This window comes from Leptinotarsa decemlineata, unplaced genomic scaffold (assembly GCF_025532065.1).
Source record: "Leptinotarsa decemlineata unplaced genomic scaffold, Ldec_3_MD MMD2_tig00002159_RagTag_RagTag, whole genome shotgun sequence".
Lineage (NCBI taxonomy): Eukaryota > Metazoa > Arthropoda > Insecta > Coleoptera > Chrysomelidae > Leptinotarsa > Leptinotarsa decemlineata.
In genome coordinates, this window is record NW_027412574.1 from 2,855,708 (window position 1) to 2,881,996 (window position 26,289).

At 33.1% G+C, this 26,289-nt stretch overlaps 1 protein-coding gene and 1 long non-coding RNA gene across 3 annotated transcripts in view; one reads left to right on the forward strand and one right to left on the reverse strand.

Moving 5' to 3' along the window:
* Positions 1-542: 542 nt before the first annotated feature.
* Positions 543-25,842, reverse strand: aop (ETS variant transcription factor anterior open). Of its 2 annotated transcripts, none has more exons than XM_023174237.2 (4): positions 25,550-25,842; positions 8,780-9,685; positions 8,368-8,617; positions 543-1,241 (listed from the first exon to the last, which is right to left on the reverse strand). In XM_023174237.2, the coding sequence occupies exons 2-4, from the start codon at positions 9,675-9,677 to the stop codon at positions 950-952; spliced, it is 1,440 nt and encodes a 479-aa protein (XP_023030005.1). In that variant the 5' UTR covers positions 9,678-9,685; positions 25,550-25,842; the 3' UTR covers positions 543-949. The 2 variants fall into 2 exon arrangements, with proteins under 2 accessions (XP_023030005.1, XP_023030004.1); XM_023174236.2 differs by lacking the exon at positions 25,550-25,842 and adding an exon at positions 25,370-25,543.
* LOC141479897 (uncharacterized) overlaps positions 9,846-26,289 on the forward strand; it is a 45,392-nt gene continuing 28,948 nt past the window's right edge. The window contains exon 1 of the long non-coding RNA XR_012465832.1: positions 9,846-10,175. This is a non-coding gene — a long non-coding RNA (uncharacterized lncRNA). The remainder of the gene's footprint in view (positions 10,176-26,289) is intronic.

The following is a 26,289-nucleotide window of genomic DNA, read 5'->3' on the forward strand; positions in this document are numbered from 1 at the left end:
ACACCCATGATTTTTTAAAATTTATTGTAATAAAATTGATTTTCCACAAAAATATGTCAGGTTGAAAATGAAATAGGTTTATGTTTAAAAGGCCATTTTATTGTTTCACTTCGTTCAATATCAGTTATATTATATTTTAAAATTATTTCACTTAGAATTGTATTTTTTATGTATTCATCTAGATACAAACATATAATGAATTTTGATGGTAGATAATACATATATTGCCCCATTCGATTCACAAAATGAAAAACTCAACAGATTCATATAGATACCCAATATAACAATAGCAATAAAGTTCATTCTCCACCCTGTATATACAATCCCAATGTATATGTATATATCAATACATATACATATATAATAATGTAAATATATACCTATCAAAATCACACCAATTGAGTCGATTTTTTTCATACAGAGATCACAGAAATGGAGTTGGAAATTTTAACTACAGAATTTGTATATAAAAGTAATACAACTATGGCAATAGCCTCATATACTGGAATGTGTAATAATTTTAGGTTTGGATATATAATGCATTGAAAAAACTACCCTTTATTATTCTCTCATTCAAGTCACAGTCATATATGAAATTTTATTAAAGCATTTTTGATATTGTCATCATTTATCACTTTGATTTCCAACAAAACAAAGTAAAGCTGCCTTTAATTTAATTATTGAAAAATATCGGTTAACATTCTATCAGTAAATTGTTAATCAATGTTTTTGTGTAGTTTTGAAGAAAAGGAAAATGATTCACAAGAAAATAGAAAAAATTTTTGGCACGTAGACGTATTTCAAAACAATACAAATTGCACTGTTTTTTTTCAACCTATAACCTAGTTTATATACACATCTTATATTTTATTTGCACATGCTTTAAAGTCTTTCATTATTGGCACCAGTTAATTGTTAGATAATGCACATATTTTCATAACTTCAGTCTTCAATGATGGGGTCCTGTGATGGGAGGGTCAGGCGAACAAACAATATTTATGTGTCTTGTGTTATTACTGAGGTCAGTAGGTCCATCAATACTCAAATCCGTTGGTTTCTCATCATACTCAGTGGAAGATCTAGAGGAAGTTATTTCATCAGACATTTCGGCAGGTTCAGATTTAACTATACTCTGGGAAATATTTGTAGCTATTGGTGGTTTAGTACTAGTGGGGGACATTTGTTGTCTCAATAGTGATATGTTTTTGATGTTCTTCAGTTCAGTTGGGTTTCTGAGAAATCTGCAAAAAAGATAGAGGAAATTAATTCACAAAAGTATTTTATATAGAAATGATTGTACAGCAAGGCAGAACTTGCCAGGGAAAACAAACCCTTCAATTCTATTGTCAATCCATTGCTCTCGTTTGAAATGCCAGCAGATATATGTGTTCCAAAAAATATAAAAATCAAGTAGGCCTAGGCTGTCTTGTAAATTGTGGTGAAGTGTTTGAAAGAGAATTTTAAATTTATCAGTTATGGGGTACTCAATTCCGGAAAGCGGACCGGGCTATTAAACCAACAGCATCCTAACAGACATCTTTCTGGGAAAATTGTTCGCGAGTTGGTGGTAAAATTTCGCGAAACTGGAGTTCGAAATAAAACGAGGCAGGGTGGAAAGTGGAAAGTGATGAAGTTGTGGAGGAAGCAGTATTGCGGCAAAATTTATAGTGCGTTCAGTACAAGAAAACTAAGCGACTTTGATCGCCACGTGGAGTTTTGCCGAATTGTAAGTGAACTAGCGACGGGAAATGATTATTTCCATTTGAATGTGTTTTAAGGAGGAGTGTACTTTCTTTTTGAATGCAACAATTGTTGTCAGTGATCGGATAGTAATCCCAATATGGTTATTCGAGCAGGACACGTAAAAAAAACCATCAAAAGTTGAAATGTGTATTGATTTTGGAAATTCTATTTTGTGTCCTTTATTCGTCTTGGAAAGTGATATTTATCTATGTTTACTCCAAAATATTATTGACCCAGATATTATTAATAACATGAACCTATATACATTGAACAGGAAATTATGTTACTTATTAGTCTGTACATATAAAACATGAAATGCCTCGCACTCTACCTCATTTAATGAAATACCTGCCAGGACGAATCTTAATCTATTGTGAAATGTCACCGCCATTGCTCCGAAATATACTAAAAAGGTTTGAAGATAACCTTCAGGGGATTGTCGTACATTTATAGCATTTGCTTGATCAATACAGTTTTTAAGTAAAATACCTGCTTTAACCTTTGCATTTTTTGAAAAACGTATTATTAGCATTTTGAAAACTCCATATCTTCTGAACGGGTGAACGGATTTAACACTATTGTTAAAAATTCAAATAAAATCAGAGTTGCAATCTATGTTACTATGAGATGATATAAGGAAGTTTTTTTCAACACGGTAAAATTATATTTTTATTACTTGGTCGAAAAATAGTGGACAATATTTTGTGAGTGGAATTTTTAATAATAGTCTGTTTGAAAACTCCAGAAAAAATATTTCGGAATTTTCAAAATTTCGTGAAACTTAAAAAACACCACCTTTCATTTGGTTCAAATGATCGGAATGTATAGAAGTTGTCAACGTTAATGAAATATTATCTATGAAAAACTTTTATATTAAAAATTAGGGGATGAAATTTAGATCTTATTCGAAATTATAAAAGTAGTATTATAGCTACGTGAAATGTATTGAACTTTTAACAAAATAGAAAAAGTTAAACAAAATTGGTTCTGACATTTTTTTGGTATCTTCAGTTGTTTTTGTGATGATTACACTTTTTCACACTTGCCTTGTCTTTGTTAATAAAAATTGATATAAAGTATAGGCGTGTTTGATATTTCAATTTTTTTATTACAAACATTTTACTTTTCGGTGTCTTTTAAACTTTTCAAGTTTAAAAGACAAAGAAGAAAAAAGAAAATAAGAAAATCTTTTTTATAAAATTGTCGACATGAAAAAAATGTTATGTTATATTTCTTTCCACTCACGAAAAATCAGAAAATTTGGTTATTCTTATATTTGTTAGCATTGTTGACTATTACTAATGAAGATCTTTGGAAATAATGAAACGGACTTCATTTTTCTTGGAAATAATTGAAAATCAGATGCCGCACAAAGTCATTACTCCAGTTTGTCGATTTTGTTCAATTGCAATAGACGCCTGTGCAAAATTGAAAATCGATACCTTGTATCTTTCAGAAGAATGAAGGTATCCTTGAATTACCTGAGATTTCTCTGATAATAAAAGAAATATTGGCTGGGCAATAAAAATAATTCCGATAAACCGATGGGTCCGATATTTCAATCAATATTTATCGAATTGATAAGACACCAATATGTAAAATCATTTATCTGGTGTCAAAACGGCTGAAAAAACTAAATTACCGTGAAACTGCCAAGAATCACGACCATGTTCTAACGATTGGATAAATTGTGAGGTATCAAAAGAAACATATATGGTATACCTAAAAGTGACGATTAAAAAACACCGATCTCATCGAAAAAAAAAACATAGAGTACTTGAAAGAACGATATTCACAATTACTTGAAAATGCTTTCAAAATGAAGATCTGAGTATATTCAATTTTATGAAGTTTATCTAGGACTAGTGGCGGCCCTTTCCGAAATTCTACAAGGAATATAGATATTTCGTAGCTGCATTAATTGAATAATTTATTCAGACGATTTAATAGTTATCAACATAATAATTCATATACACATATATGTAGTAAAATGTTTTTGGGTCCCCCGAATCAACACTCTATATAATCACACCCAGTGACTCACTTACAGTTTTTCAAAGGAGCAAATTCTAAAATTCATTCGGGATGTTGGGTATATAACATATAAACACGATACTTGAATACGAATTGAGGAATACATTGTCCTAATGCTTAGGACACTTTAAAAATAAGTAAATTGTGTACGTGCCAACCAACATTTGAATTTCAATGAAAATCAGGTTGACACTGCCCCAGGAAGTAGTAAAATGTAAAATTGAAACCGCTGGCGTAGAATAAATCCAGTTGCAATACTGTTCCCGACGTGGGTTTCACCAATTAAGTTGACGTCTTCAGGAGGATGAAGTAGACTTACATCTCGGAGATGAAGTAGACTATCTCATCTCCGAGGTTATTCCAGAAACGAATGAAATTTCCGTGGCTCAGAGTATTGAGAACGTAACTCCCCGACATTTTACGAATTTTTAATTTTTCCATCTCCTGAAGACCAAGTTTGGTGAAACGCGAGTCGAGAGGAATATTGCATTTATGGTGATTGGAAAAATTGCTTGCATTTGGACTGAAGGAACTGGTAAATTCTGCAAACAAAAATCTACTTTAATTTTTCACACATGAGACTTAACGATACTTTTCACAAAAATTGGTACGAAAAAAAAAATTCAAAAGGAAGTGAGCAGATGTCGGAATTTTCTTAGGGTTGAAGTCTAATCCAGGGGTCTCCAAACTTTGAAGCCTTCGGGTCCCAATGATTTTTTCAGTTTGCTTCAAGGGCCGATTTCTGCCCTCAACTATATTTTTAGACTAGGAAAGTCGCAAAGTGCGTGACCTAAGCAAACTTACGCTTTTTTGCATTTCAATTATTATTGTGTATTGTGACACTTAACGACACCTAGTGGCGAGTAGTGGTACTATGTACTATCTTTTTCAGCTACCCGCTGGTGGCATTAGGCGTAATTAAATATTTGGAATAACCGCGTTGGTTCGAGAAAGTTCTGGTTCTAGCTAGTGTATTCCGATCACCTCGAGATGGCAGTAATAATTGCATATAAAAAGGCTAGTGGCGCAACTGCGAGTTAGTCTGCGTAGGAAAGACGAAGGAAGCGAAACTGTCTATTGTGAAATAAAGTAACACCCGTCAATAAAAGTATTTTGATTTGACTTATTGTTTTTATGTGTGATTTGTTAGTACGGAAAAGAAGCGAAAAATCGACAGTGAATGCAGAACGTTCCAAGAAAAATGGAACTTTCACTATTTTGTGATTGAGTCCAGTAATAAGGCGCTATGTTTAATTTGTAATGAAAACATAGCTGTTCTCAAAGACTATAATATTAAACGACACTATGAATCGAAACATCTTCAAAGTTACTCCAAGTATACAGGAAGTTTGTGGAAGGAAAAATTTGAAGCCTTGAAACGCGGACTCAAATCGCAGCAATCTTTGTTTACCAAAGCGAATACTGAACAAGAGTCTGCAACTCGCGCCAGCCTTCGTGTGGCTCTTGAAATTGGAAAACGTGGCAAACCATTCACCGATGGAGAAATGATAAAGAATGCTTGATTGCAGTAGCCGAAGAAATATGCCCCGAAAAGGTAAATTTATTTAAAAGTGTCAGTTTGTCAGCAAACACCGTGGCTCGGAGGGTGCAAGACATCGCAGAAAATATATCATCTCAACTGTGACAAAAATGGACATCATAAGTGGTTTTCTCTAGCATTGGATGAGTCAACGGATGTGTCAGATATTGCTCAGATGTTGATTTTTATTCGCGGAGTAGATAAAAGCTATGAAGTGTATGAAGAACTTCTTGATATCGATAGTATTCAGGGCACGACAACTGGGGCAGATATTTTTAAGGGAAATGAAAATGCCATCAACAAAAAGAACCTTCGATGGAGAATTTTGAAATCTATAACAACTGATGGAGGCAAAAATATGTATGGTAAAAATAAAGGAGTGGTGGCACTTGTGTCAAAGGCTGTAGAAAATGATGGTGGTTCAAAACCATTAGTCTTACATTGTATCATTCATCAACAGTCCTTGTGCGGAAAATGTTTGGATATGTCTGAAGTTCTAAAACCAGTCATATCAGTTGTTAACTTCATCAGATCCACTGGGCTGAATCACCGACAATTCCGCGAGTTTATTCAACGGGTTGGAGAAAATGATTAGCATATCATACTGCCGTACGCTGGCTTAGTTGCGGAAAAGTCCTTAAGCGCTTTTTTGAACTTCGAGCAGAGATAGAAATTTTTTAAATGAGAAGCAGCGCCCTTTTGTCTTTTTAGAAAATAGTGAACGGATGTGGACGTTAGCCTTCTATGTCGATTTGACAAATCATATAAACAAACTGAATTTAAGATTGCAAGGAGAAAATCAGCTTATCCCTGATTTAAACACCAATATCAAATCCTTCAGGCAGAAAATAATACTATTTCAATCGCAATTGCGTAAAAAAAATTTCACACATTTTGAAACATGTGAAATATTCAGCCACACTACAGAGACTGAATTTCCGTCAATTTTGCAATCGAAACTTTGAGTGCTTTGAAGATAAATTTTGATACTCGTTTTTCAGATTTTGATGTCATTGCGAATGAAATTAAGCTTTTTTCAAAATCCTTTTGATTCTGACATTGAAACCCTGGCTCCGCAAGTCCAAATGGAAATTATTGATTTACGGTGCAGTGATATGCTTAAGAACAAATATCAAAATTCATCTTTGTTGGAATTTTATAAGAGTCTTCCACTGGAACAATTTGATAATTTGCATAAATTTGCTCGTGGGTTGTTTTCTGTTTTTGGTACTACTTACTTGTGTGAGGAAACGTTTTCCAAGATGAAGTACACAAAGAATGTTTACATATCTCAATTAACCGATGAGCATCTTAAATCTCTTTTGATAATTGGTACAAGTAAAATTGATCCACAACTACAAAGTATTGTCGGTGGAAAATCACAATTACATAAATCTCATTAGTGTTTTTGTTTTACTGTGATTCATCGGAAAGTGCTTGTCAAAAAATGGTCGCCATTTGAAAAATAATAGTTAGACACGAAAATGTTATTTTGTAAACTTGTCTCATTCATATTCAACACACTAGTCACTAAAACTCCGCTATTGCAATTTTCTGATATCACCTGAGGTCCATAGATTAGTTTACGTCCGATCATGGCCACCTAGATGCAATTTTAAAAGTGACTCTGAAAAAATCAAGTAGGCTGAAAAAATTCCGGAAATGTCAGTTTCTGATTCAGAATTGTCTCAGAAATCCAAAAATGTTACAATATACAGGGTGTTCCATTTAAAAATTCAGAACCGGAGCCATTTCTGCTGAAACCGGAAGTGACCGGAAAGTGAAAAATATGTGAAAACTCTCCTCTCCACATACCATTTATCTGTACCAAATCTCGTTTTGATACACCTAATAGTCTAGAAGTTATGACTTGTCTAATAGATTCGTTGACACCCGGTATATACAGGTGAAACTAATAAATGCGTGTTAATAACAAATTGCCCCGTATGAAATAACATTGATCTCATTAACATGTTAAATGAAAAATATTGGATATATTCTTTCATAGTGTGTTAGAATTGTATACCTACTTCAACATTTTCCAAAGTTTAACTGAAATAACTGATATTTCAAATTCTAAGCGAAAATTATTCAAGAAACATTCTAAATTAGCAGCACTAAACAAAATTATCGCCTATATAATAATTACGCTCAACAACGAGGAAGGTGACTAGCAGCCTATAAGAGATAAAGAAATTAGGACGTTAGAGTATGAATAAGAAACGCAATTTTCAAATCATCGATTTAAAAGAAAGATTATTACTCTGCATAGGCGGATGGCATCAAGTGGACTAAGTCGGTCGAACACTACCACTTGAAAATATTACTAGAACAGATACAATTAGTGTATTCGTATTATTGAAATAACAATTGGGATGGAGTTATAAGAAACATTTGTATGACCACCCAGAAGAAATATTCCTCGGAGGTATGTAAAGCTTTTTAGGAAAAAATATTTTCGATTTTTGTCGCATAAAAATATCAGAGCTCACTGAAAATGATGACTAACGGTTGTAGCTTCCTAAATAAATAGTTACGTTTCAAAATTTCTCATATTTATTAGATACTGAACTTTCATTTTTTTGACTCATCATTACATCTTTAGAGTAAGACAATAAAATGATACAATTATTACTTCTTAGTAAAGAGTGGTACTTTGTTAATCTTGACATTGCAAGCTGCAATAACAGCTTAAACACACTGTAAGAAGCCCGTAACACAAATTGAATATTCAGCGTTTTTGGAACGGTGAAACTTTCAAATACGTCAACAATTTCCATATAGAGTCGGTTTCGTTATGAAAACGTTTCTTAGATTAATTTTGCTCATTTGAAAAAGACATTAGGTACAAATTAAAACGGCCACTTTTACAATTGACGAAACATGAAAAGAACCATCTGAATTTTAGAATTTACTATCCTGAATCATTCAACAGTGCTTGACTGGGGACAGTGTTTTTGATAAATTTTCACGGCATGCTGTAAAATTGGTATTTATTCAAATATTTTAAATTATATTTAGTCTTTGAGAAATAGATGAAATGTACTTACTGGTAACAATGTCTTTCTCCTTGAACTTTTCTTAGGATATTCACCCTATAATAATATCTTAAAGCTCTAGACATTTTGTCGTAATTCATCGATAAATGGTTTTTCTGGATTCCCCAAAGCTTTGCAAGACCCGATGGATCAACTATTTTGAATACTCCAGTTTCACGATTTTTCCAAGATATGTAACTTGTGTATCTTTGAGCAGGATCATTGAGTAATTGTTGTAAAAAATCCCACAGTAACCTTCCATCTGCAAATAATGAAGAAAATATTGTTACAATTGGATAGATCAACGGTCTACAGAAAAATCTAAGTTACGACCTACATATTTTCAAATATACTAGCAACACAAGAAGGTCTTCAATGTGCTGGGGTTTTTGCTATATTATATTAGATATATTTGATATCTTACTTGTATTTGGCTCAGGACAGTCACTGGGAAAAAACTCCCGACCAGAATTCTTATAACTGATAGGACTGGAAGCCGATTCTTGTGGGCTTCTAGGAAGTAGATATGGTATTTGAGGCATTAAACTGTAGGCACTAGGAGTGCTAGGAGGGCTTCCATTAAAACCTTTTTTATCTGCATTATCTTCATCTGAATCCGAAGGATTAGAACCACTGCCATTACTTCCATTCACATTGAAGATAGAGTGTCCGAAACCCTGGTTATCCGCATGCAATGGGCTGCTTGTTTGGCTGTCGATCGATGGAGCAGGACTAAGAATCACTGAATTACTTTGGGCCATCAATTGAGCAGCCAGTGAAGCAGCATGTGAAGAAGGCGAAGATTCGTTGTTTTGTGATAATATGTTCCAGTTAGGTGTAGGAGGATGTGAATGTGGTGATAATGGATACGGATGTCTTGATGTCGGCGTAACGGGACTATTTGGTAGCATCCTCTGCAAATTGTTTGCTTCCCGCACTAAGATTTGCAATACATTATGCAATACATCTCCGGAACCGGGAGCTCTCTCAGATAGATCATTTCTGGTAAGAAAACACATAGCTTTTCCATTCATTTGAAACATTTCATGATCTATAGGTTGTATATCAAATTCCCTTTCTGACCATTGCAAAAAAGTAATTACGTCTTCCCTATTCCAGAGTCTCGGGTCTGAAGGAAGCGAAGCTGGAAGTTGACTTTTGTAATCCCACAAAGGAGACGAAGGTGGATTCTGGTGAGATAAAGGTGGAAAACCTAATGGATACCTCCATAGCAGATCTGCATTGAACGATAGAGGCAAAGGAATACGGTCCATATTTGTGCTTGTTGCGATGGGAGGAAGATGCCCTGGAATAAGCTTCATTTTCAACCCTAAAACAAAGAAAATTATTTCAACTTGCATTTATTTTCAGTCATCTGTTATTGTTTTAAAGAAGTTAAACTTGTTTCAATCACATTATTCTTCTTTAGCATTCCAGAATTTTTATTCGTTTCAAATATAATCTTATTTTTTAATACGTATCACATTTGCACATTTGGACGTGACAGTTTAGAAAATAGATGACTTCTCAAGTCAACGAAAAATTCAAGTTTTTGAACAAGCTAAGTTGTATATTTTTTTGGTCCATTAAAATAGAGTTTTCGGTTATTGGTTTGTGGTTCTGTTATCAGTTGACTTCATCCTAATATGATTGAAAAGCTAGAACTGGGTATCAATTGTGAACGTCAAGTGTAGGAAGTTAGTGTCCAGTTGCAGAAGAGCCAATCCCTAGAATGAGAGGACGTTGAGCCAAAAAATGTGCCAACTTTCAGTATTTGGATCCGATGGTTTTAAGAAGTACCATGAAATATGTAAATGTCGGTGAGCTCTCAAAATTTGACTTTCATTTTTCGTGTTAATTTGAACTCGCTTCACTTAATAATCGGCCTCTGTCTTCACTTTCACCTGATTTTCTAGATTTGTACTCACACCAACCCATTTTTTTATCCGCAGAAATTTGACATGTTTAAAATGTAATCTTGAATATTTCATCAAATCGATTGAATCTTTATCACTAATCATTATTTCTAGGAGCAATTACAGGAAAAGTAAGTACATTTGTGAATTCCAAAGTTGCACAAAATGCAAATATAAAACTAAGCAATTGTTGAAACCCGGTTATCTGCCATTAAAATAGCGGAACTTCCGCCAGGGCAATTGATATTAGATTACCCTTCTAATGGACTAACCTGTCGGGTCGATGAACAATATTTATTGTCTACTTTCGAAGTGTGTATGCTGAGGTGGTTGAAGAGTAATTTTTTTAGCCGGTCTCTATGATGGAGAACGTCTCAACATTGTATACTGCAGCTATCTCGATAATTTGAGATGTTTTGCAAAGAAAGTAATAAAGAGTTACACAAGAGTTACAGTAAGAATTAGCGTGAGAAAAATGTTCGGGAAAATTGGGTTACAACTTTTAATGAAGTCTGGGTCAGAAGAGGCGAGGAAGATTATCTTAACAAAATCTGAAGAATTGATAGAAAACTCAAACTACGAATATCAAGATGAGAAATTGTTCCTTTGATGGACATATCCATACCCTGACCTGGTACCACTAATGAGATTTATATCGGATAGGAACAGGGCTGTAATAAACTGTATCCATCCAACAAAAAAAGCAGCCTTAACAATGATAGATGCACCACGCACACTTGCCAATCAGATATAACTGCAATAGGCTGTTACAGTGTCGAATGATCGCTCTCGTGCACTTTGCATGATAATGTTTTGAAGCACTCTGTTGCTTGGTTGGACAGAGTATAGTATTTTACAGTAGTTGCCAAAAATGTGGTTTTCATTACTTTTGGACCAAGTTCTCCATTATTGGTGAAAAATAACACTTGATACGTGTATAGGTAGTGTATCCAGCAACAGGTTACTCCTATAATTCGAGTGCTTTGTCTAAAATATTTATTATTATGAACATTGGAAGGTGAAAAGGGTACTGTTTAAAATATATGTTTTTGTCAATCTTACCGTATCGAATCGTATTTTGACATTGAGTACACTAGTTTTCAGGAAGTGTTTCAAAAATAATAGGGTTTTTTGTAGGACCTCCAACATGAGTGCATTAGAATTAATTTTCGGAACACCAAACCACACTTCCGAGGTGACTATGACTCAAAAGTAAAATTTCAAACGCTACTTCTTAGAACTTTTGACAAGGTTTTTCTGGATAATAATTTGTTGTCGGTTACTTCTGGAACAGTTTCGGTAACGGATTGTTTTGATAAATGGTAACTGATAAATCATGATAATTTGGCGATCAATTCACCGTATATAAAAAGTTTTCATTTTTCATGTATTATTACCAATTACTATTTTAGGTTTCCTTCCGAACACTAGCCACAAAATCACAGTAGGTATATCATATTTTATGAAAAAAAAAATGTTGCATCAACATTCCAATATTTCCAAATCTACGAAACTTTACCAATGACGTATTATAAAACATATTATGAAAAGGTTCAGTTTTATTTATGTTTATTCTCAGTCTGTGAAATATCTGATGTGTAAGCTGCCAGTTGTCAATCCCACCGTAAATTAAGCATCGGTGAGTTAATAAACATTTTGGTAACCAACTTCCAATATAAACATTTAGAATTGTTTTCAAGTTTTGAAAAAAACTTTTGATAAAAATTCTTAATCTGGATTCAATTTTAAAATTTCGATAAAATTATACTAATTTGTGTTTAACTATGCTATAGTGATAACGAGTCTTCAGCGGCACTGGAATTAATGAATGTTGAAGAGTACAGTGGTAAAAAACTTTTGTCTTGAATGGTACTGGTCTCATATAAAACAATCTCCTTAATTAAGAAAGTATAAGTGTGACTAAATACTTTGTTATTCTGAGAAGTTCATCAAATCAGTTCAATAAAATAAAATTCTCCTTCTGAAAACAGTTTTACTATATACAGTCCTTCTTGGATACACTTTTTTCACTGTGTTCTTCCAATAACATCTTAATATAAATGGTATGTCATAAGTTGGAGGGTAGACTCACGTTAATTAACATGGAGCAGAAAAGACACAAAATAAATAAAAAGCAAGATGACTTCTGAGAATCATTGAGAGTTAAAATGTGGTCTCGCGATCGCAAATAACAACTCTGTGGTGAGCGTCAAGCAGTGTCGGACACATAATTTTTGAACGGTACCTTAAAGGAGGGGTCCCTTAATTGAGCATACATATTTTGACGGTACTCTAGCTGGTTATTTCGATAACTAAAGTGTTAACATGTGTTAGGAATCACACGTTGAAAGGTAACACCTCGTTAGTCCTCAGATCGCACAAGTTTCGACTTTTGATGAGAGTTGTCGTTAGTAGAGAGTGACAGCTGGTTAACGGAAAAATAGATTTCAACAGTGGTTTGAATATTTTCATGTCACGATTCGAAGAAAGAAAAAACTATAAATGAAAAGTAATCATTGTGATGAAACAACTATGAAATGTGAAAAAAATGTCTCATAAAAATACTAAAATTGAGAACAGCTAGGTTTTAAAAGATGTATTGACAAAAATAAAATTATATTTATGGACAGGTTTTATAAAGGTAGTATATATATTCAACCACGGTCTATCAGTCCAGATTTTGTTCTATTCAATCGTTTGTAGAAATTCGTATGAAATTCTTCAGGCGACTTTCTATATAATAAATGGCTTATTCTATTCCTTTACTGATATTTTTGTAAAGTAAATAGTGAAATCCATTCAAAACCATCAGACTGTCACAAAATACGAAGCTGAAAAACAATTTGTTTCATATAACTACCAAATGATCTCTGAGAAAAAAATTGTGTTAGCTTGCTCTCATATAGACAAAACAAGAATTGTATGTAACAATTCTGTTACTTTTCATAATGAATATTGAAAAATCTAAGAAATTATATCTGAGTATGAGGGTGATTTCCTAACAATTAATTAGGGTCTAACGAAATCTCAAATATGTTCATTGTCAAAAATTAAATTTCTTAATAATAGTTTTTCTGAACAACTCAAATCAAGCTGAAAGCTGAGCTCAAGGATGGGATACAGTTCGACCCTCTGAATAAATGGATATTTGTTGAAAAATATTTAAATACTTTATTTGCTTTTGTTCACGTCCATCAATAAATTCACCCTTAATATATCAAATGACATCTGTGAACAATTATTTTCAAACCTTTCCTCAATTAGAATGAGCTATGTCAAAATTTGCTAACAAATTAGCAAACCTATCGACTTATCGTTGAGGATGAGAGTCGAAAATGTACCCTTAAGTTTTGAAAAAGAAATTATCAAAAGGAAAGCCTCATATAATGGAATTACCTAAATTTATTGTTCTTGGTATTCAACTACCTGAACAATTGACTATTGAGGTGTAAGATTATCTCCAACAAAAGCAAACCCTGGATTCGATAAAAAAATTCCAAAGAACTTTGTCCTCAAAAAAAATCGATTGAATTTACTGTGACGGAACTTAATTTGCCGCGATCTGTTCAAAAGGTTGTATACCCACCTTAACTTAAATTATTTTTGTATGACAGTTTTACATTATTTTTCAACAAAAATATATTTCGAAATGATTTGTCACGTTATGGTTGACTTGAATGTGTCAACGTATTTGTTTAGCAATAAAGATACATTAAGCGAGTGGACCAGAGAACAAATTTTCAGAAATCAGAAATCAAGAGGCACTGTGAAAGTCTAAAACAAACATATCAGACGTTCTGCCTTCAGATATACCCATATTAGTAATAGGAAAAAGTATTCTGTTAAATCTTTCATTCAACTGACTCGAGCCATACTGAGAAATCTCGGTTATAATCCAAGGACTGATGATGACGAATTTGGAGAATATATTTTAAAAAACTATATATCAATGTTAGTGAGCCCTGAGACAAGAGTTTTGCAGTTATTTCATTACTGTGCAGCACATATTTAAAAAAAAGTTCAAATTAATAAGGCGCTGTCAATTATTGCAATTTATTGCACTTCTCTATCGAATATCTTCGATAGTTTCTTAATATATACATTAATCTTTTTTTAATGTTTTTGCCAATTTAATTTGTAAAAAATATAAATTTTCATAAATCAATCTGTTACTCAACTCAATCAATGATATCTATACTAATATAAATGTGAAAGTTTGTTAGGATGTATGTATGTATGTTTGTGGCTCCTTCACGTCTAAACGACCGAACGGATATAGATGAAACGGATAAATACAGCTTATACATCAGAATAACATAAAGGCTACAATTTACAAAGGTTGTGTGTAATTTTGGTCATAATATAACGATAAGTATCAAGTCGGAAAAATTCTGGCTTCCTGTGATCTACCTTGGCGTGCGCTGCCTATACCGTTGGAGTTACATGCAGATAATGTATCGTAAGATTGTTTATCTTAAATAGTTCTAAATAAAAGTTCATGATAACATATATTTAGCTCTTATGTGGAAGCCACTATATGCAAAATACTGAGCCATAAATACGATTATATTGGATACTTTTTTCACAATACACATTTTAAAATATCTGTCAAAGTCTTATAAAAATTGATACAATTGTTGTTTTAGGTATTTAATATAGATAAACTACACAAAGAAATTTGGACAAATCGTTTAATCGTGATCACGATAAGATTACTTGACGCAACGCAGTAAGTCATTATGCGTCGCGTATACTGTAAGACTACGGGGGAAAATGCGCGGGGTTAGAGGAGTGGTCTAAGCGATGAAGCGCCATCGCCAAGAACGCGACCCGAACGCGGGCAGACGCGTGAGGGCAGACATCGTTGTCGGTTCTGTTAGTTTCGCTAATTTATTTATAGGTAACAATTCGATTTTTGAAGCTATTCATTACTTTTACTGAAAGTTACTTCATGTGCATGATCTACACATCCATGTATTGAGTTACTTATTTTCGAATTGATTACTTTCTTCCTTTCTTCGGAAGATTCCCTCATCCTTTTTTTTGTATCAAGATGGAGTAGTAGAAAGCCAAAAACTTTCTTTCCCATACCTAATATCTTCTTAAATAAACAACACCTATTTATTATTATGTGAATATTTTAAATTACAATGTTATACCCCTACTGATTGTATACAAATTAACATAGTTATTAATTTCAAAAAATATTTTTGAGTAAATGCTTATACGAACTGCAGAATGATAATAAAATCTTTAAGTTTGTCAAAAAGTATGGAATTGCAATAACTTCCGAATGTAAAGCGTTTCTAAATATAAAATTCGGTAGGTATACAGGTATTATTGAAAAAAACATAGTAATTCTGAGATTTACACTAACAAATGTCGTTACAAGCCGAAAGAAGAGCAGGCGCTTTCAACACTAATATTCTTCTACCTATATTTGTAACAACTAACGACTCAGTATCTGCGAACTGATAAAAGTGCAGTGTGTTTAATTTATAAATCCAGAAATGTGATAAATATATGAATGGCATGTATAATTAATTACCTGATACATCATTTGCCATCCTTTCACAATTGTTGTTGACCTTTACATTAGTCGAACTGATATCGCCTTTCATTTCATTTATATCAATATATTTTGAATTGTAGCTACTTTCCTTTCAAACTCTCATATTGTTTTCAAATTTGTTTATATTCCCGAGTATTATTATCAATATATCTGTATCAGAGCACTTTTATACATATACAATAGCAGTGAAATCCAAGATATCAAATTTGTTGTACGATTTTTGTATCTGCTTCATGTAAAGAGCACAAAAAATATTTACAACGCTGTGAAGAAATATTTTTGGTAGGTTTGTCAAAGTAGGTAAGTGTGGTAAGATTGTAAGATTGGATAAACCACGTTTATAACTTGTTTATTTCATTTTTCTAAAAAGAATAGATCGAATTCGGTATATCTACATCGTAACTATTGTTTTTATTAATTTATTTTATGAAATTCAATTGAAACCGGATTATTTAATAGTTTGTGAAGCGTCTTACTGGTACTTTGTGCTGGTATGGCAATGTCACATTATTACGTATGTCAATCGTTGTGTTGGTTAGAGGAAAATTGCAAAATCACGTTTATTAAAATCAGAGATTAATTCAACGAGAGAAGTGACACGGTTCAACTCAGTAAAATTTATTAACTTTTTCTCACTTGACATTTACTATCTCATCTTAGCTGGCAGAATTAAATCGAAATATTTCATGTTTGAAAAAAGTTGACTTGCTATAATTCTAGAATCATTACACGCCCCTCCTTTTGGATTTATTCTTTAGTATGTAAGAAATCTCAACAGATTGGGAATTTCTGGTTATATAGTTTCAGATTCTCATTCCCGTTCAGTGACTACTTTCTACAATATTATTTTGGGGAAATTTGAATTTTCCATAAGTTGGTGAAACCAAATCAAAATATTTAAATTTTGGAAAAAGTTGATTTGCTATAATTATTATTACAGTTTCCTTCTACTGGTGACATTGTTTAGTATGTAGGAAATCAAATTAGATTGGGAATTTCAGGTTCATTACAGGCTCTCATTCCTATGGAACACCGTTTTACTTTTTATTGTCACAAATATTCATTCTTCAATTTATTCACTCAACAATTTATTGTTGAGTGAATACATTGGCGTTTCATTTTCCAATACTCTGAAACAATCTTCTTCTTCGAAATTAATAAAAGCTACAAGTTATTTCATTAGTTTTGTTATTATTCAAATAATAACATTTAAAATCAAGTGTCATTAAAAATAGAGCAAATTTTGCGAACAATCGTTTTTAATGTGTCCAACAAATGCATGAATCAATTAAATTCGAACAAATAAATTGTTAAGTGGATAAATTGAGGAATGAATATTTGTGACAATAAAAAGTGAAACGGCGTTCCATACATTCCTGTCTGCCGCCTACTTTCTACTTTTTTTTTGTTAAAACAGAACAAATTTAAAACCTTTAACTGATAGGAAATTGATAAAACCAAATTACCATTTATTTGATGAAAGATAATCAACTGATGACGGCGGATATGCAGAATTAGTGCGTATTCATTCATATTATTAATATTTACCTATTATAACGAGAAATCCTCACCAAAAAAGTAGGGTAGCTTCGTTTTTACACAAAATATTTTATGTATGCTGGAGTAATATACAAAAAATTTAGCTGAATGAAATTCGGAGTACGGAAGTTAAAAAAAAGGGAGAATTTGAAAGTATATTTTTAGACTTCATTGTACAACCTACGGGGGTAGTTTCGCCCTCTAATGGAAAAGTGAGTGTTCATTCTAATAGTTGATATATGTATAATGAAAGGTATATATATTCTAATGTGATGTATGCGGAAAATATAGAGATAGGTTGAGTTAGGTCCAAATAAGTTCAGCTTCTTGACGAAGCCAATCAGTTTATGAGGTGAGTGACCTTTCAGGTCAGCTGATAACAGTGAAACTCTGCCAAACTCTGAGAACCTGATTCGGTCCGCAACGGGGCAAGCACAAAGTACGTTTTGTTTCATCACTTTTCAGAGACGACACGCACTGTCTTTCGAAATCCCAAGTCTCTCCACAGGATTATTTAGACGGCAAATATCTTTGAAAAGATCTGTAGTTCGCCCTTGTTCTAGTACCTACAACAATTGTTTGGTAACATACTTCCTGGTAGATTTCGCCAGGAATCTAAAACTTAATCCAGGTGTTCATCGGTTGTTTACCAAAGCCTTAAGCGATGCCATTGACAGGTTCTGATCCGTTCGCAGCGCCCTCCCATGCCAAGAAGAAGTCAGCAGCTTCGTTACCGTCCAGACCACTGTGGTTAGGAATCCAGACCAGAAAAAAATTATATATAGTCTTACTAGCACTACATTGCGAATAGTTCTCTCATAGGACGATTATGGCCCGAATAGAACACCCATTTTGATAAAATTTTATTATTTACGGTGTTGTTTGAATGCTATATTCGTCCATGGTGATTTGGCAAAATAGACTGTATAAATGACAACTAATTTGACAGATGTAGCTTTTACAATTGTCATAGTTCGAAAGTCTCTGTTGGAAGACCTTATACAATTTTCTAAATGATCAATTTTTCACTCTTAGCTTACAAAACTGGTAATATTTTGGGATAATGGAAGTCTGAATTTTGTTACTCTCAACATGAAGCATTGTAAAATAAATATAAATCTTAATATCAAAAAAGGGGGAAACTCCGGCGTAACACTATTAGAACTGTTAATAATCGAACACTGTGATCGTAGAATTCCCATTGTGTATTCATGCGAGGCGGTTGTCCACCATTTACTACATTGAATTGAAACCGATGGCAATTTCAGAAAATAAAGCGTTGTTTAATTTTCTAAAGCGTCTTCTACACCACTCGGGAAGAGAAACGGAGAAACGTGTAGAGATGTACTTCGACTCGCAGTTGTTTTCTGCCCCCGATACAAAGGAATTATCTCCATTTCATTTTGATTTTCTTAATTTGACATGTATTCATTGACTTATTATCCACCTGAAATATGTTTATGCCAATATACGTATATAACTGTTATTATACCCTTGTGTTGAACTTTTCCGAGAAATAGTGATATAATGTTCGGTCCGATGTTATATAATTCTTCTTTATTAAATTATTCATTACCAATTATAGGGATGATGGTGATTACATCTAACGGAAAATTGAAAGTAGTCATTGAGACAATTCGTTCTCTTTCAACACTTCCGTACAAACTACTATATTATTTCAAAATCATTTCCATTCCAAGCCACTTATTGTACCGGAAAACACGATATGCAAACGAGTTTGTAAAAACATTTACTTCACCTTGAAATAACTTCCGTGAGCGTCAAACCTACATAAATGCCAATCGTATGATTATCGTACTTTTTATAATTTGCACTGCGTCGCTGTTTTACTTCCTACTTGTATGTATGCTGTTTCTTGTCATATATCTACTAATAATTTCGTTACATGCCATTTTTAACGCATTTGAAATACACAAAAATACTGTCTTAATCTGAAGAAGTAATTCAATATTTTTCAATTTTATTTGCAGGAATCGATTATACGAAATTAGTTTAAGGACAGGAAGTCCAAACTAAATTTTATGTTTGAAGTGTCAAATCTCACGAAATCTTCCTATACAATTAAGATTTTTCGTTCAGTTTTCTCCGGGCAATTATATCATAAATCTATAACAATGTTTCTTCTTCTAATTTGGTTCTTTGGGACTTTATTTCTATACATACATACATATATTAATATTGACAGCACATAAACAAAAACTACTCAAAACTAGTCACTTATATACGATAAGGGTCAAGATGGAGGGGTGTAAGATATTTTGATTTCCGGTATAACACGAAGATAACAAGACTATATATTGGAAATATTTTGAAAATATTAAAAAAAATCTTTGTAAGGAAGCAACGACAGGTTTCTTTGTAATATCAAAAAATGTATAAAGTTGTATAGAGGTTCATATTTTCAAAAAAATATCCAAACTACAGGGTTCAAATTTTAAACATCTCAAAATCATCATAATTCGTTTGACAAAAAAAACTTGAAGGATCGAAGTTTCATATATTATCAGACACACCATATTCAAAAGTACGTGTCATCGAGTAATCTGAAATTACCATCCGGCGAATATTTTTTTCATAAAAAAATGAACTAGATTATGCGTAAAAAAAATCTGGGTAGATATGTCATGTACTTAGTAGAAAATGGCTTCCTTCTGATGGGAAAATTTGCATAATTTTGGATTGAGCTGCTGATGACATCTGCTTTGATTTTCACCTCAACCATTTCCACTGATGAACTGTTTTCCGGGATAAGTGGCCATATATTTTCCAAAGAGTCACCGTCATCGATTAGGTACTATAGTGCTATCTCAATTACGTAAACTTTTACCCAGATTGCATTTACATATCATAAAACTGTCTAAATTGTGTACAAATAGGTATAAAACATGTATACCTGTCCAAATTAAAAGAATATCGATTTTTTAACAGTTCTAACGAATTACATTTTTCTTAAACTATTTTATCTCATACTTTCTACAGACGTGGACTGTCCATTTTTGAAAATTTCATTTTTAAAAACAAACATAACCTATCAACCTTGCCACGAAAAAGTTTCAGCAAAATTCTCAAAAATGACTGTTGCCTTAATCTCTTGCAGTGGCTTACGGAAATTTTACTAATCAAACTAATATACAGCAAGCGCCAAACGTGATGGCGAGCAATCGAGCAGGTATAGACTTTCCCAGCTAAATTACTGTTGGATTACGATAAGCCACTAGCCGGCCAGAGTCGTACCTATAATTATTAGTTTTAATTAGGGTAGTGAATTGAACATGACTTTTTTAAATTAATTTTCATATTTTATTTAGTATTATAGATAGTAGTAGTAGGTAAAGTTCATTAAAATGTTATATAATGATGACGATGACATCTTTTCAGAAACAACAAATTATCCAGACAATGCCAAACGCCAACAGCATTGGAGGACAAGTAATGATACGCCTCTGTACAGAGCATTTGTATGAGTTGATGTAGTAGGGGTTACATTGAAAATGAGTTTGTGCGTATGCGGGCGGGCGGGCTTGCCATCACGTTTGGCGCTTGCTGTAATTATATAATGAAATATATAGGATCACAATCTGACAACAATGTTTTTGTTTGAATGCAATAATACTTCTGATAATTTAGTGTCTACTATTATGGAATTTGTCAATTGTCAACGAGCTGCCATCGCTTGCACAAATGCATTTTTTGGTTTAAAGTAACTAGTGGTTTAGATGAACTTGATGTTCCGATAAAGAATTGGTAATTATAGTAATTTCCAGTTTTTTCTTGTTTTTACGTTGATCCATCAGAAATGAATATTTTTTCTCTAATAATTTAAAATATGAATTTCTTTTTGTGTGATATCATCGTCATCATTCATACTTGATCACACAATTATTAGGAAGTTTATCAATATATCATAGGATCACATGCCTACATAATTTTGGATTATAGCTCGTATGAATTGATTCCCATGATTCACTATTTCCGTGGAATATAAGTCAGGCTTTCTTTTGTTTTGAAATCGCTGTACATTCTAGCCTTGTTTCCTGATTTTATTAGATGGAATATCTTCTGTATAAAATTTTTCCTGCTCTCAGTTTTGCGTTTGTAGTGACTGATGTATGCTTATGTTTGGATACATACGATGTCCAGACTTTTCTGGGAGCTTACTGAAAGCCTTCATTTTGAGAGAAATTTGTTTCGATATTTTCTCCTCACACGACTGCAACTGCATTGAGTAGACATTTTTTCAGTAAATAAGAACTATGAAGGCGATTATCACCGTAATTCATCATACTTAGTTCAACATACACATGTAGCAACGAGATTTTCACTGTTCCAGACAGATTTGAAAATACAGAAAATACATACAGAAAAAAGAAAATCTTCAACGTTTCAACGTGGTATAATTTGTTTTCTAAAGAAAGTTTTGATATTTCCTTTGTGGACTAATATTGAATGAAAAGTAGTGGCTACTATTACATTCTTTGTATCTGTTGGTAAAAATAACATTCCAATGTACCTATATGTTTTGTCTTGCGTAATTGCATCTCCCAAAGTTTTTAAATATTGAGTATACGGTTATCCTAATTTACTAGTCGATGCTTCAATCTCATCACTTTTTTGTGTAGATAAAACCAGCGGCGAACTTCGAAAAGAAAGTCGATAAAAATGAATTTTGTGTGTTGATACAGCATTGCTCTCTGGCGAAAAAAAAACTGTTGAAGCCAGGGCTTGGCTTGATAAACATTATTCGGACTTTGCACGAGGAAAATCAACCTCTGAGAAGTGATTTGCTAAGTTTAAACGAAGTGAAATGACCACTGAGAACGATGCACGCAGTGGACGGAAACTGTTACCGAAAGTCGTTCAAAAAATAAACGACGTACACCACACAACTGATTAATCTTTTAGAAAAAAACTTTCTGGATTTCTACCTAGAAATATTAGAAACCAACAATATTTTTTCCAAAAAATTAATCTCTCCTAAAAATTTGAATTGATTTCTTTCACAAATACTTTTTTGATGAATTTTCGTTACTGAAATTTTTGAATACGTAATAAAAAATAACAGACATGAAAAAAAGTGTCAAAAGAGAATGTTAGAGAAACGTAAAAATAATGATCCTAAGATTTTTGGTAATTATGATAATTATTAACACAAGTGGTTTATGACCTACCAAACTTGTTACAAAATATGGAACAACCGGTATTCGGAAAGAAGGAGATCATTATTCAACATAAACTTTTTAAAAACGCAAACAGAAACGCTGAAATGATGATCGTTAGATTTATGGTCATCATTACCATTATTTCGGCAGGCAATTTATGATCTACAAAATATAAGACACCCTGTAACCGAAAGAAGGGAATCACTAGTCCTAATTGTGATAAACACGTTTTATAGAATGTAAGAAAAAATATCGGAAACGCACAAACCACGACATTCAATTTTCATCATCATGGTTTCATTCAACATAAAGTTTTTTGAAAAATCTTAGGTTACAATTTTGTTATATATTTTGACAATGAAAGGATGATATACTATTCAACGATTTTCTACCTGTTCCTTCAGGCAAGCTTTAAATTTATTCAATTCTCTGTAAGGATTTAATTTGGGCAATACATTTTTCACATACCTAGTTATTATGAGAAATTATATCCGGGTGCTATCTTTGTCGAGATCTTCATTCTACTGAGTATCTATTCTGGATATTATGATTCAATATGGTCCAAGCATTAAAAATTAATCAAAAAGTTATTTCCAATTTGAAAGAAAAGTATAACAAATGTTTTTTGGATAACTGCAACTGGACAAGAAAATAAAACTACTATTATTCTTTTTATCTCTTATTGTTCAAGAATTTCTAATGAAATTGTTGGTGAAACAAGCGTCAAGAAGAATTTTGTAGTTCTGGTATTTGGGAACAGTGTTTGTTTTGATACATCTCTAATAATTTCATTTTATCGGAATTCACAACTTAATGTCTTCCGCTAATATTTATGTAACACAGTTGCTTCACTTCAAAAATTTTGTAAAGAAATATAAGGATCTATTATACTCTACCCTGATTTTTGTCTGAAAAGTCCGAGATATTCGAGCATTTCACTAGATATTGTAGAAGGGTCGGGACTTTTGGGATTCATGCAGGTAGACTGACGAGAAGGCGAGTTCTTGGATTTACTGACTACAAAGACCAACCGAGAAAGAACATTAATATCAGAATTCAGGTTGAATGCAATATTATATTTTTCGTAACTTACTTTTAATCATATTCAAACAACTCTAAAATTAAGTATTGTCAATAATACTGTCGAAATGAATAAATAAACTAAGATAGGTAGTCTTGTGCAATTCAATAAATATTCCATATTCTGTGCTATTTATATCAGTTTAGGATTCAGTTTAGTTCAATCGGTGATAGTGATATTATTTACTTTACATATAATAATTATTACACTGACCCGTTACTTGATGAAAATTAATAACACTATCTTTGATAATAAAATAATTACCTCACTAAGGAAATCACTAAAGGCATGTTTCACAACACAGTAGCTTTCTCAGTCGGGTGGTTCAAATTTAGAAGGTATTTTCATTAATTAGTAATGAGGGGAATATTAAGAAATTTTCAACATTTAGTAATATTCATTTGTCAATTTCAATCTTTATTGACAGTAGTTTAATAAGTCCAGTGGTCAAATCCAGAGACTTTCAATTGGCGATAAATGATCTAACAATTGTCCCATAGTACGTCAATTGAACTCCATTATGGACTAGTCCGACTACAACTTGAAAAATATTACGAGAACAATATACGCCTAGAAATTTCGGAAACGAGTGCAATACCTGGAAATGCATAAATAGGGTCCATAGAATTGATACCACAAAAGTACACCGGGTCTTAGCCGGCTAAAAAGGTCCAACTTAAATGTATTTCATCTCTTTGCTACTATGTTTCCAATCACTTCCATAACTATACTCGGGCTATTTAAAAAAAAAAGATATTTTCATTCTATGGTTCCCAAAGGTGAATAAGTATGTATGTATCTGTAGAGTAGGGAGGGTGAGTGTAAGCGCACGCACTTAGGCCACATGTGACCCATCGTACATCCTCCCGAGGAGTTGTCCTCCTAGGTCATCGTCCATCCTATCCTTTCCAGGAAGGTGGACAGGTCGCTGGGAGACATCTCCTTTATATCGGCAGGTGTAGGCCAAGACTCGCCGAACGCACACTCTCTTATTAACGATAACTCCGGATACTCGCACAGGACATGCCTGACAGTCTCATCTTCCTGTTCACACATCCTGCATAGAGGTGTGTCCACTAGCCCCATATTATGGAGGTGTTTCCTTAGTTGACAGTGTCCTCGAGAATATTCTTTTAAATCAATTTAAATCAAGAAATATATATGACAGATAATTGGAAGTTTCGTATACCTGCAACGTGTTCCCTGATAACATTGATAAGACTGCTCCTTTCTAAAATGAATGGTGCTTAACCAAAATGTTCCCCTTGAAAGTAAAAAATATAAACAATCAATTTATTTACACTGAGCATTAGTGGCGACCTGTTCCTTTTATCCACCTTTAGGTTGATAAAACTGCAAAATGTTGTGCAATTGAGAAATTCGTTTAGCATTCAAATATTAGAATAATACCGATACGAGAAGAGATAAAAAAATTAGAACTGAGTTTTTTCTGATCTGAATAGATACATTTATTAACCTGCATTACTACAAAAAGTCGGGCAGTGTGTGTGGCGGATATTTTTTAGAGAAAGTTCTTCGTGAAGTCATCAGATTAGATTATTGATTATTAAAATTGCTGAGTACCTATTCACCGCACCTCAGTGATTCATTCGGTATAATACCTAACTATAGAAAAAGAATAGATTCAAGTCAATGAATAAATTCGAAAATTTCCAAATCAACTATCTTCTCTAAAAGTTCCACGAATAATAAAAATATATCATACCCGTCGTGATATCTTATGAACCGTAATCCAAAGTAATCCAGTGTTACACCTAACAACTAGCACTACCCTCGTAGCTTTCTACGTCCTGTTGTAAGGCAGAGCTATCCGATATATTATCCCACACTAAGTCACATTCATTTCTAGACTAAGGAACAGGAAGGGAAGGGGATATTTTATCACCTTATTCCAAACAAAGCGATGTATTCCAAAATATTCAGGTCACTGCAACATCAACACGTCAAACACTATGTAACTTGATTACGTAATTCCGAATTTAACGTAATAGCACACACTTGTCAAATCTCGTAATCAGTAAAAAATTCCTACGTGGGGTAACTGTGACAGCCTGTGCTCGACCGCCACCTTACCACTATCGTTTTGGAACTGTTTGCTGTTTGTGTAGTTTCTATCACATCACATCACAGACATCACGTTGACTGTTACCCAGTTGGGATGGTTATGGGGGAGTGGGGTGGGAGAAGTGGTCACACACATAGTTATTTCAATGTTGTCAGATTTACACACCGGATCTTCACTTGTAGAGCCAAATGTGGTGTGGGGAAGAAGCCAAGACTTCCTATTTGTAACGCATGATGTGATTTCCTTACGAGGGGCGTTGAATAAGTTTGCTTCAACACATGCTAACTGTGTGGTACTGAAAAATAAGACGCATGCGCAATTTATTTAATATTTAGATGTGGCGAATGACAATAAATACCTTCATTGCAACGTTTAATGAAACATCGAAAACAAGTTAGTCAATTCATTTTTATGCAGTGTTATATATTGTGAGTGACTTCAGATCATCCGTTAAATGTGAGAAAGAAATATTAGCAATAAACAACTGAATGTATATTACAGACCAGCTTACATTTTTGGCTTTTTGAATTTTCGATAGTGAAAGTCGTTTATATTGAATA

Coding starts and splice junctions, on each gene's coding strand:
- aop (XM_023174237.2), bottom strand. CDS start 9,677: ATGAAGCTTATTCCAGGGCATCTTCCTCCCATCGCAACAAGCACAAAT. Junction 8,618..8,779: donor CTGTCCTGAGCCAAATACAA/GTAAGATATCAA, acceptor CATTATTTGCAG/ATGGAAGGTTACTGTGGGAT. Junction 1,242..8,367: donor GGAGAAAGACATTGTTACCA/GTAAGTACATTT, acceptor TCTTTTTTGCAG/ATTTCTCAGAAACCCAACTG.